This window comes from Sciurus vulgaris (genome assembly GCF_902686455.1).
Source record: "Sciurus vulgaris genome assembly, chromosome: 8".
Lineage (NCBI taxonomy): Eukaryota > Metazoa > Chordata > Mammalia > Rodentia > Sciuridae > Sciurus > Sciurus vulgaris.
The window spans coordinates 110,087,564-110,108,285 of NC_136468.1; the positions used below are offsets into that span (position 1 = coordinate 110,087,564).

Here is a 20,722-nt window from a genome sequence, read left to right on the forward strand (position 1 = left end):
AGCTGAGACTCAGTGACTGACCAGAAGTCCTACATCCCTATGGGACTCTGAGGTGTGATAGCTCTGGGGCATGATCCCCATCCAGGCCCCAGAGCACAATGGCCTCTACTCATCTATAAAACTGAGGTTCTATTTTCTGAGCTTTTATTTACTCCAGGGTTTATATTCCTTTGAGTAATTGTATATTTTAAAAACTCTGTGGGACTGGGGTTGTGGCTCAGTGGCAGAGCATGCCCTTGCCTAGCATGTGTGAGGAACTGACCCATTGACATCTAAAAAAAAATATTTAAAAAAAACTTGTATATCTGGGAGTGGAGGGGAGTTCTCAGAATTTTGCTGTGTAAATTATAATTTGATAAATCATTACTTGCAGCTTATAAGCAAATGATACAATTTCTCATCTAATTTGCCTACAAAAACATCTCATAGGCAATGCTTCATTTGAAACATAGGCAGTACATAAACTAAATATATGTCCACATATTTGTAATTTAGCTAGAAGCTTCTTTCCTTTTTCCAAATGAAATTTTATCACCTTTTATAAATTATTATGACTGTTAATACTTGCTCTCTTGCCTCTGCATCTTTGTGGTTGCCTGTCAGTGTGCGTGTACTGAGGGAAAAGAGGGGAGCTGGTTACTGTACCGGTGGTGTGTTTCTATAGAATGTCAGAGGTTACCAAATAATATCATAAGCTTATTTAGCATAGTAGAATTCACACCCAGTATTTTCATTTTTATCTTCACTACAACCCTATGAACTAGGCCAAAATCATGTTTTTAACTTCCTTTTACACTTAGGGTTAGATTTTTTAAGGCGTGGCCCATCTCATGTTCCCATGAGTCTTTCAAACTGCTGAAACCAGAATTGTATTCTGGGTCCACAGCCTCCTTGTCACCACGTGCTCATGTTTAGTGATGCGTTGATTTGATTTAACATCTGATTTTCTAAATGTTTTGTCATCTTTATATGATCTTGTATGTGAATGGCAAGTGTGTTGAAAGTCAACATGGAAAATGAATTTGCCATCATGAAGGTTTTCATGAAGCCATAAATTTTCCTCCTGGAGATCTTCCAGCCATAAAAGAATCCAAGGGTTCCTGGGTACAGAGGCTCACCTGAGGGATTAATGTCTCAGCAATGGTGACTCACACTGGGGGGCTTTTAGGCAAATCAGATGATCTCTTAAAAACCATCCCTGAGTTAAGTGGAGGCAAGGCTGAATTAAGACAGAGCTCTTGGAGGGATGTGAATATATCCAACTTTGCTCCTTCCAGTTCTGCCTTTTTGCTTGATGCCCCTGGCACACCGAGACAGGTTTTTTATCCTCCCGTTTCTCCATGTGGTTTCTTCTGCATAGGGAGTTCCTATTGATCATTCTAACTCATGGTATTTTAGAATCATGACCCCTACTGTTTTCATTACTCCTTTTTACCCTCATGGAGGAAAAAATAAAAGTACTAAGATCACAAGGTCAGGGATACTGGAGAGCTGGCATTTCAGTGCAGAAACTCAAGACAGATATAAGTTTTAAGAAGCACGTTTATTATTATGAGCATTCTCCACAGGCTGTAGTTGTTATTGTTCCCTAACAGGTGGATTACTTAAATTTTTAAATGAGTAACTGAGCGATTTTAGCATGAATTGGTCAAAAAGTGTGACATTCCTTCATTGGCTAAGTCATGATCCTTTATCATCATCCCTTGTCTCTTGTGTTCTACAGCACCTACATGGGCCTAGAGGGTCATGAAAGACACCAAGTTTGTAGGGAAGATAATATAAAAAGTCCAAAAGATTGTTTCTCAGCCTCCATCCCCATTCCATAGTAATGACACGTGGTAACCCAGAGATATAAGTGCATGCCTGGCTGGCCTTGTACAGTTTAAGTCATGGGCCAGCCTCTTAGGCCAGGGACTCCACTGTCATTATTGTGGAGATCCTTTAGGGGGTCTTTGAAAAGGAAAGCAGCTGGGGACTATGAGGGTCTACCTGCCCTACCCTGCAGTGTCCCTACTTTATATACACCTGTTTTATATATCAAAGTTCTGTATGAGATTATGGTGCTATTCTTACCAAAAAAAAAAAAAAAAAAAAAAAAGAAAGAAAGTCCTTTTACCACCTCCCTAAAGTCCTCAGAGTTTGAAAACCATTATTCTAGGCCACCATCTTATGAAAGTAAAAGTAGTCAGATGGTTCATGTACCTCCCACATTCTCCTGTTCAGAGTTTTTTCTCATTTATGAAAGAGGTGAAGAAAACAACACCAGGACATTGAGCTTTGTTTACTTTTAAGGTCTTCTGTTTAGGGCAAAGAAAATAGTACTGACTCAGTGCACATGTCCAGGGCTTTCACGTAACATGAGTGCTTCCAATCAATTTATCTCTGGCCTTTTGTTTTGCCTTGGGAAATTCTTCTAATTCTACTCCATCTTTAACTATTCATCTTGTATTGGCTATCCAAATATACCCAATAATGCTCTTTCTGAAAATATGCCAGTTGCACTAATTACAGCTAAGCTGGAGTATTAAATTGTAATGTCTGTTTCCTAGAGAATGCAGTACTATTCCCCAAAGCATATCCTTGGTGCCTGTGCAGGTTCTATTTTAAAGATTCCAGTAAAGGTCATTTCATATATTGGGGATGATTTTATTGGTCTTGTCAGTCCCCTAAAATTAATTCTTATGGGAGTTTTACTCAAACCTACAAAGAAATACCTAGTCTTGTTTTCTAGACATTTTAACATTCAATTTGTCATTTACATGCTCTTATGAAAGTCTGGGTTTGTCTATGTGAGAAGTTTCTATTGTCTATAAAGCCTGGTGGCCAGCTCAGCCGGCACACAACCCTGATCTATTGTTCTTCTATTGGACGTCCTTTAGGATCTTTGTCCAAACTGGTCTTCTACAAGCAGCTGTAATAGGTTAGTTTGCATCCTCTTTGGTCTTTGCCTGCTATATCTTGTGTATAATCTATGCCTTATAACTTCAGTTTAAGTTAGTTCTGAAATGAATTTTCAACCCTCATGGGAAGAGAGCTTTTTTTTTTTTTTTTTTTTTTTTTTTTTTTTACCAGTTATGGCTTCCCAATATTGGCTTCCTCAGAATGGGAAAGAGTTCCTCATTTCTAGAGGCTCTGGCTAAACTTAATTCTAATCAAAATAAAGAAGCCATCCTATAAAACCCAATTTCACTTGGCAAATCATACTTTGTGAAGTCTTTATATTTGTGTGGATTATATTTTATTCCTATTTCGAAGTGAAGTTTTATTGACAGACTGTTTTTGTATGCAGGGGGGGATTTGTTTCTCCAGTAGGCATAGAACCCTCCCATCCCTCTCTGGGCATCTCCTGCCCACCAGGTTAAGTTGAGTTGGGCAGCTGACAAAAGAGTTCCTAGCTCTTAAGAAGAATAACAAGTCCAGCATGCATAGGTCTAAGCAGAATGCCCAGCGTGAGGGTGGGTGGGAACCACTTTATGGGGGAAAGCTTTGTCAAAACATGCAAAGACCTTTAAAAAAATGTAGATGCCTTTGGACTCAGTCAGAAAACCTCTGGAGATTTATACAGTGGAGATCATAAAAGAACATACAAAACCTGGTTAGTAGGGTATTCATCAGTGTTGTTTAATAATCAAAAGAATGGGAAGCAATAGAGCAATAAGTTAGAAAAAGGATTTAAATAAATCCTCAAGTACCCATTATATACAAGACTATAGAACTATGGCCCTGTAATGGAAATATGTCTAAGAGCTAATTCATTTTGAAGAAACAAAATATATCACCTCATATGTGTATTTATATATACATACATACCCATTCTGTAACTTTAATAGTGAAAATCTCAGGGGATTCTATTTTTTTTTCCTTTTTTCATCTTTGTTCTGTCCTGTTTGTTTTGTGTTTTAGTTGGGGGGGGGGTGGAAAAAATAATATTTTTTTTTTTTTTTTTTTTTTTTTTTGTGCAGTACTGGGGATCAAATTCAGGGCCTTGTGCTTGCGAGGCAAGCACTCTACTGGCTGAGCTATCTCCCCAGCCCAACATTCTTGTTTTGAAAGAAAAAATTATAAAGAAACAGTAGATCCAGTTACCACCTCCTTAGCCAATGCCTTAAGCCACCACAGGGAAGCCCAGGCACACTGCTGGTAACAACAACTGCCAGAAACTCAAGCTCCTACTTATTTCCTCAGGGAAGGAGAGTCCCCCAGTAAGTGACACTCCAGATGATAGTGACGAGCCCATGCCTGTCCCTGAAGACCTTTCTACCACCTCTGGAGGACAGCAGAATTCCAAGAATGAAAGAGGAGTGGGTAAGTCGGGTCCTTCTGGCATCCTGCTGTTGCCTGCTCTGCTTCTGTGAAACCTCTGTCTCTCTATGTCCTTCTAAGACAGTGATTAGGAGACATGAGTCTTTTTCTCCACTGTTTTCCCTCAGCCATTATGTTAAATGTATATGGTGCAAAGATTGGCAGGATAGGATCCTTTGGTATGGACGAGGATAAACCCTCACAGGCCAGCATGGCTAGCAAAGTAGCAGAGGTAAGGGTCATTCACCCTGCCATGGGGTGCATCTCCATCATGCTCCTGTTCTTGAGGCACTTTCAGGAATATCAAATTTTATGGGTATAGATAGTGAAAATTACAGATTTTATTTGTTATGACAATAAGGCTATTTTTTTTTCCCCAGACCTTTGGATTAGAAGGAGCCTCCTCTCCATTTTATTTTATCCTTCTAATCTCCAGTTCTTGAGGTGGCATATTTAACCAGAAATAGAAAGTGACAATTGAGAATATTTTAATATTAAAGGAAAAATCTAGATTATCTAAGTTAGAAAACATTTACATACTTTTTCCATAAAGGGATGGGTATGGAATCATCTGAAATCACTCCACTGGTTAACTTATACATACTACTATTCATGTTAGTAAACTTTGTCCCCCTTTCTTATTATAAGAAGCCAGAGGCCCAGAGAAATTCGGTGAACTCACCAACATCAAATGGTGGAGTCAGAATTAAACTCAATATCTGACTCAAAGACTAGTTTTCACTCTATTGTACTGTGTTCTCATGAGCTAATGAGTCATTAGTTCCTTGGAGTGGTAATTTTTCTTTTTTTAAAGAAGATAAGACTGTGATATAAGAACACCTATTTATACAAAAGGATATCATGAAGGTACAATGGTATAGAAGTCAGGGAGACAGATGAATGTGTCTCAGCTCCATAAGCCCTCACTGTCTTCCTATAGGACATCCTGATGCAACAACTGAGAAACTTCATGTATGTTTTTATGTGTCCTAGAAACAAAGTTGACTTTGTGTATAATGATTTTCTTTTAATTTAACTGTCTATTCTGTCACAGACAAATAAGGATAGTGGCTAAAATCATTTGGAGTAGATGAATACAGATAATGAGACTTTTATAAATTCTTTTTTCCCCATCAGTAAATGGCTACTCTATGTGGGAAGGTAGGTGGGAAGAGAAATTTAACACTTATCATTCCTTCGTTCTGTGCAAAACAGCTACATACATCATTTCAGAGTTGCCCCAAATTGAGACTCAGATGATCACACTATATTTTAATGGATGTACTTATTTTTAAGATTGCCGTTGGTTTACTGTAAGTGATGCTGGTGTGACCGTAGACTTTCAAAACACATTTACATAAGTTGAAAGGTTAATTTAAATAAAAACATTAAGACAGTGATGGTACATATACATGGTAAAAATTTGCATAAGTGACACACGAATAAGTAATGTGGGGGTGTCCCAGGGTTCCCTCATTTGTTTAGTCCCTGAAGCACCAGTGCAATAGTGTTGTTCTTCCCACTTAATATGGGCACAAACCGAGATGCTCATAACCTGCTGGAGATGCTCATATAGCAAAGCAAGGGCCTCAGGGACCAGGAACCAAAGTTATCCATTGACCATGTAATGCACTGTGAGTCCAGGCACTGGATTAGGATCTGGCTCTGGGTCCTTGTGGAGAAAGCGGTAGACTCACCCTGAAATCCCTGTAGCTATTGTGGAGCCTCGGTGATTGCCCTCTGAGCCCTCATGGCACGGGCATCCATTGGGGAACTGAAAGTCAGGCTAATTCCTGGAGAGTAGAGAAGAGCATGCAGGTCACTTGGTATAGATAAATAAGTCATTGTTACAAATGCCTGCAAAATAGCCTGGTGATGTCTTCCCTTATGAACTTTCAACTGTGGGGAATTTCTTCTGGATGAGGATCTCCCAGCCTTGGTCGGTACTGCTGGCTGGCTGCCAGGAGGGTGTTCTCTTCATTCAGAGTCCAGTACTCAGTCCTAGGTGTACCTAGTGCAAGCATTTTCTTGGACTTAGGGTGGGCTCCTCATTACCTGGGGGCTCATCTTGCTACCTCTTGTCATGTGCGACTTGATTTTTAGGCCACTTTTCCTTTCAGGCTGAAATTTAGAAAGCAGGAATTTCAGAGTTGTGAGATTTTAAAACCCTCGAAAACCTCTTTGTTGGGTGAGACAGTAGCAGTTGATATCCCTCTATGGACAGGCAGGAAGAGGTGTTTGATGTGGTCCCAGGAACACCTGGAGAGTGAAGGTTCTCTTGGGCCACTGTAGGTCAAGGAGTGATTGTTGGGAGCCTGGAAGCAAAGGCAGCAAAAGCCCAGATGTCACATCAAGCACTGGACAGGAGAGGTGTGAGGGCAGGAAGTCGGAGTGAGAGGACCCAGAAGATCCACCCTAGATACAGACGTCAGGAGAAGCCACTCTATAGGTGACCACAGTTAGAGGCCGTCCTGTGTGATTCTTGAAGGAAATGAGCTAGCTTTAGTACATGGTGCTAAGTTGTTTGTTAAGGTAATTTGTAGTGTGTAGCATTAAACAAAAGGTGTATGTAGGTAGCATTTGGAAACAATATGAAAAGTTAGAGAAAATTCAGATTAAAGGAAATATATTTGAGGCTATATTTTATCAAATTATTCCATGGGAGTGAGTCATTAGAACAAAGGCATATAAAAGCAGACCCAGGAAACTAGAAGGAACCCCTCACTGAGACAAAAGTGTAAGGTAGGCAATAGAAAGGGTTATATAAAAGGAGTGCTGGCCTGACGGGGGATGTATCTTAGAGGGGACAAGTCCAAAACCCTTCTCCCTGACCTTGTCCCTCAGGACAGAGTTTTTCCTCTCTGAGCCTCAGTTTTGGTTGTTTTTTGTTTGTTTGTTTTTGTTTTTTGGTACCTGGGATTGAACCCAGGGATTCTCAGCCACTGAGCCACATCCTCAGCCCTTTTTATGTATTTTCTATTTTGAGACAGTTCTCCATAAGTTGCTGAGGCTGACTTTGAACTTGAAATCCTTCTGCCTCAGCCTCCTGAGCTGCTGAGATTACAGGTGTGTACCACCACTCCCGGCTCAATTTCTTTATTTTCAGGAGCAATGACAACTAAACATGTGTCCCAGAATGATTTCATAGGTTAAATGAAAAATCTGTAGACAAGCTTTGCCAAAGGCAGTATAGCAAGGACATTAAGTTAAAAGAACAGAAAAAAGTCAGAAAGGATGCAGCTTGTGCAGAGCAGAAATCTTATAGATTTATAAGAAGGGTGGAGGGGCCTGTTGTAGCTTCAGTTGAGAAAAGGGAAAGAGAACTGATAACTTTGCAGCACTAAGGAGAGAAGAGAAATTTATTAGTTTAGAAAATTGATCCATGACATATGCAAAGTGAAAACAACCAGAAGAGAAAGGAGGAATGAATTAAGGAAGGAGTACAGGATAGATGAAGGGTGCTGGCCATGAGATCCAGGCTAACATCAAGGAGGATCAGTGAGATGCTAAAAGATGGGAATACACTTTGTCCTAGTGGATGGCAAGGGTGTCTCTTTTTAGGAAGAGGCAAGGAATGCTTTTGAAAAGCTATGAGTCTTTATTGCCAGAAGCTTCATTCAGTTTTATAAGAGTCTAATCTCAACAAGAATAGACCCTAATGATAAAGAAATTGGTGGGAAATGGTAGAAATCAACCTTCTGCTGAGGAGGTGGGAGGTTATACTGGTTGGTGGTTGTTCCCAGGACAAGAAGAAAAGAGCATCACACCTCATTGCTTCACCCAGGAGTGCAGTGACACTCCAGGTCTGTGTATAAATATGGGAAACCAGGTGATGGCCATAAGTCAGAGCAAGATGCAAGCCCTTAGTTGGCCACCATTTTCTTCCAGGTCTGAATAAGAGGAAATAACGGATTTGAAGTGCAACTTGAAGAATTTGAGTTAGACTCAAAAAAGAACTTCTGGCAAGGACAGATTTAGTCATCAGAACATCTACTTAATGAGACTAGCTTTTTCTTCTGAAGTGGTCTCTTTAAAAATGAGAAAACTCTCAGCTCTCTGAAGTGGTTGTGTCTGAAACAGTTTGAAGCCGAGGAAGCACTCAGTGACCTCTTAAGGCAACCCCAAATTTACTCAATCAACCAGAGCACCAATGTTAGAGAAGTGAGAAACAGATTGAGATTTACTCTGAGAGCAACAAGGAGCTCTTAAGAAACTTTTCTTTAGGACTTATGTCAGGATTGATATCTAGAGAGCAGATGGGCATTTTGTATTTAAAAAACTAAAGACGTGATTTTCTTCATTTACTCAATCATATTTCCATGTCTTCGTTACACCTTGAATTTTTGCCTTTTTCTTCCTTCTCCATGTTTCCATGTCCTTGAATTCTCTTGACAAGTACCCAGGATACCCTTCTGACTGGGAGAACTGGGAACTGTGCCACAGGACTGACCATGCAGAAGGAGAACCCCCGAGCCCCACTCTCCCTGCCCCTGAGTGCAGAGTGGGGGCGAGAGGTTTGGTAGGCTGCAGCTAAGGGAAAAGGAAAGGTCAGAGGACAGAGAACAGAGATTTGAGGCTAAAAATAGGATGACCACCCCTGAGGAGGATGGCATGCAAATTTAGGGTTTAGAGTAGAATCCAAGGAAAAAATTTAGGGGCAGAAGCACAGCAATGCTCTAAGACTGAATTAAAACCATGATTTAAGGGTGATGGGCATGGAGCTCAGTTAGCCAAAGAATTCAGACAATATAGCTTCAGTGCAGCTTACTAGATGCTTGGCACATGGACTGATCATCTGGATAGTTTTGTGCAGGACTTGCTCCTAGGCAGAAGGAAATATGAGACAGAATGTAGAGAGAGAATATATTTCTGCATATTTCCTTCACGTTCTAGAATGTGCATCTTTGGTTCTCTGCACCTGAGTGGCCTCCCAGAGTGGTGAGGAGTTGACCCTTATTTCCTCAGTGGTTCATGGCAGGACAGGTTCACTGCAGGACAGGTTCATGGCACTGTAGCTCACATCTCACAGCCTGATGTTCAGAGGCGTGTGGCTCTGAGACAGAAGCTGTATCAGCAGAACTTTGATTCATCATGTTAAATACTCGGACCAGGGTTTGATTCATCCTAGCAAAACTGAAAAACAAAAACATAAACAAAAGTGGGGGAAAAATCCAGATCTACCCCCCAAGAATCCAAGAAAAAATGAGTGTGTATGAAATCATAAATCTTCCTTTTTAAAAATCCTCTCTTGAAGTCAAAAAGCCCTCAACTAAGCCAGATCTCAATTTCAGGTCTGAAGTGGGAACTGGAGGATTTCTATGTTTTTAATTCATTGTTCTGGTACCAAATCTGTCCTTCATTTAAAGTTTAAGGCAGGAAACCGGAGCAGTGCTAGAGGTGACACTCCTCTCCAGGATGGCAGAGGGAAGAGGGGCTGGAGACAGTTTTTCATCATGGGAAGAGAGCAGCAGGCTCTGGTCTCACTGGAGATTGGGCAGCAGGGTTTTGAGTACGGATGTGAGCCTGCTTATCTAATCGACAGCTAGAGGAAGTTGTTTTTATCTGTGAAATGCATCTCTTCTGAACCGATAAACCCAATTTTAGCTAGGGAGAAATATTATCTAGCAGAATCTGAGCAGTAGCAGCAGCAGAGCTCAAGCATGTTCAAACAAGTGGCAAGCAGGGGACTGTTTGCCCACCCCATGTGGTTGTTTGGTAGATGTTTTTTTTTCTTTCTTCTTTTAGGGATAACTAAAAGCAAGATGCCCATTCACCTTCCTTGTGTTAGTTCCTTGCCCCTCTTCAGAGTTGAGTGATTGTGCTGTGGTTCTGATGGGGCAAATTTAAAAACCTGTATTATTCAGCTTGCAATTTACTACCTCTGTCTTGGGCATACCTTGTGAAGACATCAAGTATTGCTGCCGTGGACATTTCCACCCAGTTGGCACATCTTCCTTATTCATAAATTGCCCAAAACTTTAAATAACAGCTATAGGAAAATTATCTTCCCACCCTCTAGGTCTTTCCATATCTGGCCAGAGAGGCTATTCTGTGAGAGATGCTTTCCTTCCCACTTCAAAATAAATTTTAAATCACAAACTTTCTGTCTTGCCTTTTGGTTTTTTATTACTCCTAATTTTTCAGTCAGTGCAAAAGGTTTGGGAGGATCTTCACAGAACTCACTAATAGTTTTGGTACATTAAAACTTAGATTTTTATACTGCATCAGTTACCATCTTATGCTAGGTTTTGGTGTAGACAGGTGAGACCAGGCAGCAGAGGTTTAAGAATGTTCCTTGGCGAAAACTAAAACTAATGTGTGTGTGTACATCTCCATGTATATTTATATTAATGTATGCATGGGGTACATGTGTTCATGTGTGTATATGTGATGGATATATGTGGATATCCATATTAGTATTTGGTATGTGTCTGTAGCATGTGTAGTATATAGTGTATATAGGTTGTGTATATGCGGTATGTTGTGGTCTGTGTGTGGTGTGTATGCATGGGTAGTGTTTGGAGTGTGTGCATATGGCATATGTGTGTATATGGTGTGTAGTATGTATGTAGTGTGTTGTACGTGTATGTGGCATGTATGTAAATATCTGGTATGTGTAGTGTGTGGTGTGTATGTATATGTGGGCTGTGTGCTGTGTATGTATATGTGGGGGTGTGGCATGTGTGTGTGGTGTGTATGTGTGTATGTATGTGTGGTGCGTGTAGTGCGTGGTGTGTATGTGTATATGGTGTGTGATGTGTGTGTATATATTTGTGGGGGGTGTAGCATGCATATGTGTGTGGTATGTATGTGTGTATGGTGTATGCAGTGTGTGGTGTGCATGTATATGGGAAGGATGTGGTATATATATATTTGGTGTGTGTGTGTGTTTGTATGTGCATATTGTACTTGTTAAGAGACCATAGCTCTTCTCTTGAAGGAGCTCACTCTCTGCCTGGGAGCTTTGCAGATAGTCAGGTCCCCTGGCTTTGGCTATCCTAGCTCATTAGTCCTGGCAGTGACTTTGTGTCCTTTTTGTACCTGTGAGGGCTGGGGAGTCACCTTGACTCTGGCCATGATATGTGTAAGGTATGCCCTGGGATGTAGGGTGTAGCACAATGTAGCTGGTCATTCTGGCTGCCAATGTTGACCTTGTTCCTGTTTTTGTCATGGTGTGCTCCCTGTCTTCTGGAACTGGATGGATGTGTGCCCAAGAGACCCCGTTAGCAGGTGACTTGGGGAAGAAATACTGACACTGAGCTTTATGTGAAACCTGAGGTCCCTAGTCAGAGTACACAGAGGGCAGCAGCGCTCAGACTGGTAGGACCCTGAGGTTTCTTGAAAAAACTCTATAAGCTTCACATCTGGACCTGCTCCTGGAACCACTGGGATACAAAGAGTCCAACCAGGCCCTGCCTGGCCCTGGCAGGGAAGGGGGCAGGGTGAGTGTGCTGATGGAGGGACATGCAGAGAACACAGGCTCACACTTTGAGCTAGCCCTTTCCTGCACATAAAAGGCCAACTGTGTCCCCACTTCCTTGTATTAGAGTTTAGTGACCACAAAGCCCTGAAAGTTCTCCAGTGTTTGACTCAAAGCAGAGTTCCTGCTGAGTGAGGTGCTGCCCTTGCCCCCTTCCACTCTCTTCCCTGCTGAATTCACTTTAGGATTTATGGAGATACTGTTTAGGTCAGCTTTGTGCTCTGAATATTAGTTTTCTTTGACCCTCAAGAAATGAGTGAATTCCAGTCTATCACAGAATATTTTATGAGCCTTTTGCTGTGCCAGACAGATGAACACGTCCTTTAGACCAGCAATTAAAGACTGGAGACTGCAGCTGTGCAACCATAATGCAAAACCAAACTCAAGAATTTTAGAGTGTTTTCTTCAGCAATGTGGCCTGGGAGGTGGGCAGAATGTGGGATGAAGGAGTGGAGAAAACTGAAGTTCAAACAGGGGCATGAAAGTGAATTATATCTTGACTTCAGGAAGATTGGGGGAAAGGTGGAAGGAACCAAAGTGGACAAAGGAGTAGAGGTGCAAAAGGGTTCTGTAGCTTGCACTGGGTGTGAGGAATGGTGTGCAGACAGGGACCCTCCAAATATTTTGATATGGGAAATAACCCCAGCAGATCTCTGTGTTGGAAAGATCCCTCTTGTGATAGGCAACAGTGTGAGACCAGTAAGGTCTTCAGTCCCAAGGAGCAGTGATTTTACCCTGCACCAGAAGATAGTGATGGGAGAGAAAGAGGGCATGGGTAGAGCTGTTTTCTCTCAAACGTGGCCCTGGTATTGGTCCCCTCACTGGATGTGGGTCCATGGGCAGAGTGGACATAACTTCTACCGTGTCGACTTGGGCAACAGTGGTTCTACTGAGCAAAATAGAGAGTAATTGTGGAGTGGGGATGAAGGTAAGATCCAGCAATGGTTCCTAGCCAAGGAACTGTGTGGAATGCAGGGAGATAAAGGTGAAGGTAGCTCCAGAGGGATAGTGGAGCCATCAGGAACACCAAAGGCCTTGGGGAAGGCTTATCTTTAACTGCCTAGAAGAGAAAGCAAACAAGGAGACAGAAAAAGTTATTTGATTCAGGGTAATTTTATAGAAAGAATTATGGCATGAAATCCACAGTAAAGAGATTTCAAGGAAGGTGAGAAGAATCAAAAGGTGAGCAGCAGTTGCCCTCTAACGAGGTCTTGGGAGGTTGTCATTGGTGCATTTCCTAAAAGTAGCTCGTCAGGGTGCAGACAGAAGCCAAGCTGCCAAGGAGAGTGGACAGGTGAGTAGGTAAGGAATGGGAGGGCAACATCTGTGGGTCATGGAGAGAAGAGAAACAGAGGGAGGAAAAGAAGGAAGATTGTAGGGGATTGCAGGATAGAGGAGATTATAGGACTGGGGGTGGTATTTATAGGTTGATGTTTTGAGAGGAAAATATTTAAATCTATTTGAAGCCCAATAGGAAAGAACTAACAAGAGAAGACAAGATTAGTGTCTTAAGAACCCAAGAAGAGTCCCAGGTCAGGCAGAGATTTGTCACTGAAGAGCTAGGAGCAATGATGTCTGGGTCCACCATGTTTCTCTGGGTTCCCATGGCACCCTCCTCTCTTCATTCAGATCTTGATTCAGGAACCCCACACGAGAGATGTTGTCCTTCCAGGCCACATCATCTGAAAGCACGCTTGTCACTTCTAAACTTACCCAGTCTTACATTTCTATTTAGCATCACATATCCTCACTTTCAGATGAAGGACTTGGCTCTGATTTGCTCTCTGTGGTGTCCTCAGCACCTGGATCCTCTAGAGTAAGGAGGTGTCCTATAAATGTGCAGTGAGGGAATAGATGGAATGATTTTGTTGCTTCCTCAAGAAAAGAATGGCAAAAGAAGAGCAGAGGGTGGAAGAGAGAACACCAACCAGAGAAGGAGGAAGCTTAGGGGTGGTATCTGATGTCCCTCATCTTGGTTATTTCAGGTCACTGTTTCTCAATGAGCACAGCTAGTATTGGGGGCAGAGGGGCTTCTCTATTGGTGAGACTATTCCTCCCATTACAGGGTATTTAGCAACTCACAGGTTATTTTGAGACCAGATAATTCTACGTATCTCCCAGGTGAGAACCTGATTTAAATACCACCATTCAGTCTGCATATATTCTTCTTCTTGTCCCGTGGCACCTCCCATGCATGAAAGTTGCAAATGCAGAGGGGCAATCTTATAGCTGATTTTTTTTTTTTTACTATTATCAATGTCCCTAAAAAGGAATGCCTATAGAAAAATTGGACCAGAAGAGATTTTTAAAAATCCCATCCTCCCATCCCCTCATTTCTAACCGTGCCTTCAGTTTTCATTTTGTGACTACAAAGGAGCATAACTCTAGAAAGTGGTTTATGTTTTTTATTAACAAAACCAATACTAATCTTATCTTCATTTTATTCTGACAATTTAAATTCTGTATCACCTTATACTTCATTGGTTTACGTGGAGGAATAAATAAGATTCTAAGGTTAAAAGTGCTATCAGAGAAGATAGATAAATACCATTGTCTGTTTACAGTTTTTGGTCCCAATTTTATGTGCTTTGTTTTCTCTGTGTAGAAAGACTTGTTAGCTCTGTGTATGAAACAACCAACTGACATTTCGTTAACTTTCCTTCTACATGGGGTTTCAGAAAGAAATGGAAAAAAAAAAAAAAAAAAAAAAAAAAAAAAAAAAAAAAAAAAAAAAAAAAAACAAGAAAAGGTTTTGAGCTGTGGTTGCCAGTTGCCACCTGTCCTCCTATCTGGTTAGGACATTTTCTGATTTGGGAAGTGTAAATATAACCCAGAAAGAAAAAGAAAAAGAAAAAAAAGCTTCCCCTCCTTTTATGCAAAAGTAGAAAGGTTTAAGCAGAGACACAGAGCAGAGCCCTAACCATCGCCCTGTAAAATTTCTGCAGAAGCAGTTGAATGAAATGCTGAATGCTGTAGGGCTGTGGGCCACCTCAGGAAGCCACCTTCTCTTTGCCTTCTCTGGCCAGTAGTGTATGGTTGAGTCTGTGCTACGGTACCCCATGAGATAAGTCCAGTTTTCTTCAAGGTCTTAACAGGAAGTATGTATCACAAATTACTACAGATCTTTCTAGAATTTTAAGCCCTTTACCTGTTAGGATTTGTGGGATAAAAGAAATGCATAGGGAACTGAAAAAGTGTGCTCCAGTTTGCAGGGAGCCATCATAGCTGCTAGGTTGTTGTTAATCGGTTGAAGTCAACTGTGGTTGGAAGCATTTATACCACATACTCCAGCAGATGCTATAAACTGGGGCTCTTTTGTTTTGTTTTGGTTTGGTTTGGGTTTTGAAAGTCACTATATCTGCACTGGCTTAATACAATTTTAGTGTCTTCACAGCTACAGTGAAATTTGAAAGAAGGACTTATTTTGTGGACAGCTGTGTATCTGTGTGATCCGTGAAAGAGTCAAGGCTTGGGAAGACCCGTGGGGTAGTAAGGGGACAATAAAATTTGTCCAACAAGAATTGACTCCTTGTTGTTGATATCACAAATTGGAGATATTGAAGCAACTGGATTCTTCATATTAATATGTAGAATACTTCTGTAGCATTTAATTTGGTTGCTGGGGGGAATGATTAGAAAAGAATTTTGTGTCTTATTATGAGCTATCATTATGACTATAGCTGTTGTATTTGTTTTAAGAACTTTAAAATGCAAATCAAGACATAGTCTAAATTGCATTAGCAAGTTACTAAATTACAATGATTTTTCTAAAAAATTCTTGGCCTCACAGTATTCTTTAAATCATGGGATTCCCTTGGTCCTTTCCAGAGAATTTTTTGGTGAGTCCCGTCTATAATATGTAACCCTGAAGCGTGTGAATAGATCTAAGAGGTGATCGCTTCAGTTGTTCTTGTAAAGTGGTGGCACCCTGAGGACACTTTCTCAGTAAGGGCTTAGCAATATGCAAATGTCTAAGGGATTGATCAAAAAACTAAACCTACTGCAGAAGGCCTGGAGATGCTCTTGTCACATTTGGACTTTGATGCACCTGACGCTTGCTGGAACTCACTCCATTAACTGAAGAGCTGTTTATGCCCTACTTTCAGGAGTGAGCTCAAGGCAGGCATCTTTGGTGGCAGGTCTGGGGTGTGTCTCTGCAAGGCCAGCTGCCAGGAGAGTACTTCCCCTGCAGGGGATGTGGCTGCAGGCTGTCGATTTCCACTGAAGTCACTGGGCAATGATTCCGGTGAAGCCCTGAACATCCGGTGTCTTTCCCCAGCAGGCAGGGTGTGATCGATGGAAGGCCTCCAAACTGGCTGCAATGGCTGGGCCCAATGGCATTCTCTTTTTTCAGAATGAAAGACTGTTACCTTAGAAGTGAAATCCTGCTGAAATGAGAAAAGGACTTTTATTATAGCCCTGCAGGCAGCCATATGATTATTTTTATTATTATTCTTGGAACCTGGCAGAATGTTGACTGCTTTCGCAATATCTCTATGCTCTCTGCTTGAACTTGGTTGCAATAAAAATAAGAATCTGCCAGTGACCCCAGAGCACATCTCTAGGCTTCTGTCCCCACCATAATGTTGAATAATGACAATTAAATATTACCTGGTGTAGTTACCACTTATTTAATCTTAACATTATGTTTGAAGCAGTCTTTAGTGAAATTAGTGTTTGATAGAGAAGATGAGGTTTAACGAAGAGGCTTTAATCCTAAGAAAACAATAGAGTTATTTTTGTCATTTGAAAGACCACATTTACTCTTGATTTTAAAGGAATATTACTTCTCCTATATGGTCTCCACATTGGTTTTTATATTTGACTTTATAGTTGTGAGTATGAGAATTTATGTTAAGGTTCATTTTGTTATTTTTTTCCATTTCTATAACTACTTTTTTTTTTAATTGATGAAATATCTCTATAAGACCTGTCCTTAAAATCGGCCTATTTTGTGCATATGCTGCACATGCTCATACACACACAAGCTAAAGGTTAGGTAGGGGGTCTTTGTAATCAGATCCCAGACAGACAGCTCCAGTCTGCCTTATGAAAGACAGCAACCAGAACAGTTCTTGTATGGGAGACTGCAACTTCCTGGATGAATGATAACCAGCATTTCTGAAACATTTTTGTACAATAGGTGAATTACATATTCTAGGGTATCACTGTCCAGTGGAAATATATTGAGACCTGCATTAGGACTTTCTCAATTTTCTAACAGAAAAGAACAAAAAAAAAGAAAAATGACAGGTGAAATTAATTTTAATATATTTTACTTAACTCGGTATACCCAAATATTGATATTTTAAACATGTACTCATGATAAGCAGTTTTTAAAGAGAGATTTTACTCTTTTATTGAACAGTCTCTGAAACCCAGTGTATATTTTATGGTTGCGGCACATCTCAGTTTGGATTGACCGCATTTATTATGCCCAGGAGTCTCAGATAGGACAGATCTCAAGAGCTCCTGAAAAAATGTATCATTACATTACAGAAAACTTTTTAAAGTTAATCTTTGTGGAATTTTACCCAGAGACTAGTTATTTATCAACTCTCTAAAAAGTAGTTTTAAATCAATTTACTTTTTAAAATGTTTTCTCAATGGCTATCATAAATGCATGTGAAATTTTGCTTTTTAGTTCATCTATTTTTTTGCCCACATTTGATTTATAGAAAGCCTAGGTCCAGTTCAATTTTAACTTCAGTTAAAATTAACTTCAGCTATAGATTTTGTTGGCATTTGCTTAAGTATAAATTAAGAAGAATATAGCAAAATGGAAACATGTAAAACCAATCAATTTCCCAAAGCATAACAGCTGAATTAAAAAATAAAAGATTTTTAGTTTTCGTTTTAATCTCTTCATTTTTAGTTGCATAATCTGTGGTCACTTTTCTATGTTAAGGTACTTCATTTCTTCCACAAAAGTCCCTTGAAACAAGGTAATTGCTACTTATAAATAAAGCACATTCCATGAGCATGCAGGGAAGGCTCCAGAGTAAATTAAACTTCAGAGACAAGTACCACCACATCTGTGAAATTGTTTTGCAAAGATGGTGGCTACTAGAGCCGCTAGCTTCCTAACAGATGTTGCTGCAAGCTTTGAAGCAATGGAGCAGAGTGAAGGAAAGGCTGGCTTTTAAAGGAGAAAAAGAAGAGGCCAGCTGCTATTTGCAGCGTCCGAAGCCAGCCTGCTATTTCACCTCAGCACATGCATGAGTGACCCTGGCATTTGGCCCCACTTGCTGGGTGTAGTTCAGAACCCAACCTTCCTGTGTAAGGGACACCTCCCGCTGCCACTGTGGCTCTTTTTGCAGATCAGGAGACAGGGTGTGCTTGCTGCTCCTGCTCTTGTGGCCACTGTGTTTCCTGAGCACACCATGATCCAGAAAACACTCAGACTCATTGTGGCTTTGATTGTGCTGTTATTGTCTTTTGATCTTTCTCTCTCTCTCTTCCTCCTTCCCTCCTTCCGTTTTCTTTCACCATTTCTCCTTCCTTCTCCCTTCTTCCCTCTCTCCCTCCCTCCCTTCCTGTCTTCCTCTCTACTTACTTCCCTTTGTCCCTCCCTTTCCTTTATCCCCTCTTTCCCCTCCCTTCCTCTCTACTTACTTCCTTCTCTCCTTTCTTCCTATCCTCCCTCTCCTTCCCTTTTTTTTCTTTCCTCCTTCCTCCCTCTCTCCCTTCCTCTCTACTTTCTCTTTTCTCCTTCTTTCTTTCCTCTTCCCTTCCTTTATTTTACCCACTGCTTGCTTCCTTCCAACAATTTGATCATATTTCCATTTTCATTGGGTTTCTGTTATGTGGATGCAAGGACCGGTTGATTGAATTGCTTTGCCCAGCAGTCAACTTTTTTTCCCCCTGAATCAGAGAGAACAGGCTGCTGAGGACAGTCAGGTGCAGCTCCCTGGGGGATAAGTATCCTAAACTAGTGGTACAGTTGGCAGCAACTGGAAGAATCAAAGCCACACAAGCCTCACATTTGTTAGCTCTTACTTTTCACTGCTTGTTAAATGAGTTATTCAGGGATTACCTGGTTCAGGATTTATTGACAATGAAAAAAATGTTGTGTGAGTTAAAAGGTACTGAGTCTAACTACGGTAATCACACACATCTTAGCTGAGAGTACCAAGAGGTGTTGTTGTATAGCAGGCATGGACATATACCCAGTGGACTTGACCTTGGGGCATCCAGATTTTTTTCATTGCTCACACTTATTTTGCATCTCCCTCCTAGATTACCCTCAGAGACCCAGGCACATGCTTTTGGATATTTCAGGCTGGGGTGTTCTATTTTTTTTTTTAAGAAATAGTAAAAAGTCCTTTTAGAACCTAAACCTTTGAATAAATGTTTAATTAAGCTGGGGGATATAGTTTTTTTTTTTATTCAAAAACAAGCTTTAGTTATGAAGTACTAAGAATTATGTTCTGGACTGACATAAATTCATCCTAAAAACAAAACAAAATCTTAAAGCTTCCGAAGATGAGCCCAGTTTATTGTAGCAGATTTCAAAGAAATTGTGGCATTCAGTCTCAGCTCTCCACCCTACTAGAGTTGTGATATGTGGAGCAAGCCTACCTAAGAGCCCCTCTTTCTTCACTTAAAAATCCATTGAATGAAATCATTTTTTTACTAAATATATAATGTGTGAAGTGGTATTTCAAAAACGTGTTGGTTTATGTCACCGGGGTGGAAAGGATGAACCTTTTGACTGTGTTGGCTGCATGCATTTTCCCATACATGGATGCCCAGGCCACATCCTCTGCTGACCTCCACCTTCACTTCTCTGTCTTTCGTAAAGAATCTCCTCTGACTTTGGTCAGCAGCGTTCTTAAGATCCTTTTCTTCAAACATCACCAACCCTTTGGGCAATCACCCGCATCTTACCTTTACATCCTTGGCACTCTTGGAAATGGATTTTACAACTTTCAGACTGTTTACCTGAGTCCATCTGAGCTCAATTACAGCTCTTGCACTCCTTCCTCCCAATAATAAACAGCATAGACAGGGAGATCTGTGAAACCCACAGCCTGTCCTTTGAACGTAAGCTACTACAGGTCGTGCCCCACTTGCTTTGTACCGTATGTGCAGGTGGATGGCAAGATCCTTCCAGGCAGGTAAGCACCTTGTATTGTTTCTCAGCCACATAACACAACTCAGGTTAAAAAGTAGAAATGGAATGAACATGTTGACATATAGAGGCATCAACTTCAATGCATTGTGGAAATTCTTTTCATAGGAACTGTGAGATTGGTTATAGAAATAGAAACTCATCTTTGTAAGGAATTGAAAGTTAGGATTCAACATTTGAGCCATCAGGATGAAATTATTTAAATCAAAAGAGAAGGGAACTGTGCTGAAACAATTGAGTAAAAAATAAAATGTGTCATCTCAAATTTTAAATTAAATATAGGTGGGAAAAAATAAAAGGAATGAATATTTTAAGTTTTGCTATATAATGAGAAATTACTTTGCAGTTTGGAGTCTGTGAAGGTCACACCCTCTGGCCTTCTCCCAGCCCTTATGGATATAAATAAATCCAAATTGATAGCATTCTTGGATGTCAGAAATGATTTGTGTTCTCCTACACTGTTTTTTTTTTTTATCTTATTAAAATTTTCATAGTTATATACTATACTTTGTTTTATTCTTTTTAGTCCTGAAAACTGAAAAGAAATCTGAATTATTGACATATTACTCAGCCTCATATGATTCTCTAAAGTACAGCTATTAAATCCATAGCAAGCCATTGAACTAAAGGTTATGGAAAGTCAAAGATATATTACAATTCATTCCTTTATGGAGTTAAATAAACTGCGGAGACCTAATTCCAGAATGCAAGGGACTAAACAGGAGGTTGGGTGAGCCTCTGTGCCATTTCACAGTGAGAGAGATGCTCGTTAAGTACCTTTGCACAGGGGTCAACAAGGAAGATAG

At 40.6% G+C, this 20,722-nt stretch overlaps 1 protein-coding gene across 23 annotated transcripts in view; it reads left to right on the forward strand.

Annotated features, from left to right (window-relative positions):
• Positions 1 to 20,722, forward strand: part of IKZF1 (IKAROS family zinc finger 1) — a 95,434-nt gene that overhangs the window by 16,808 nt on the left and 57,904 nt on the right. For all 23 annotated transcript variants that reach the window (XM_079150312.1, XM_079150308.1, XM_079150303.1 and 20 more), the window contains one exon: positions 4,186 to 4,305. In XM_079150312.1, the coding sequence (XP_079006438.1) occupies positions 4,186 to 4,305 (120 nt within the window). The remainder of the gene's footprint in view (positions 1 to 4,185; positions 4,306 to 20,722) is intronic.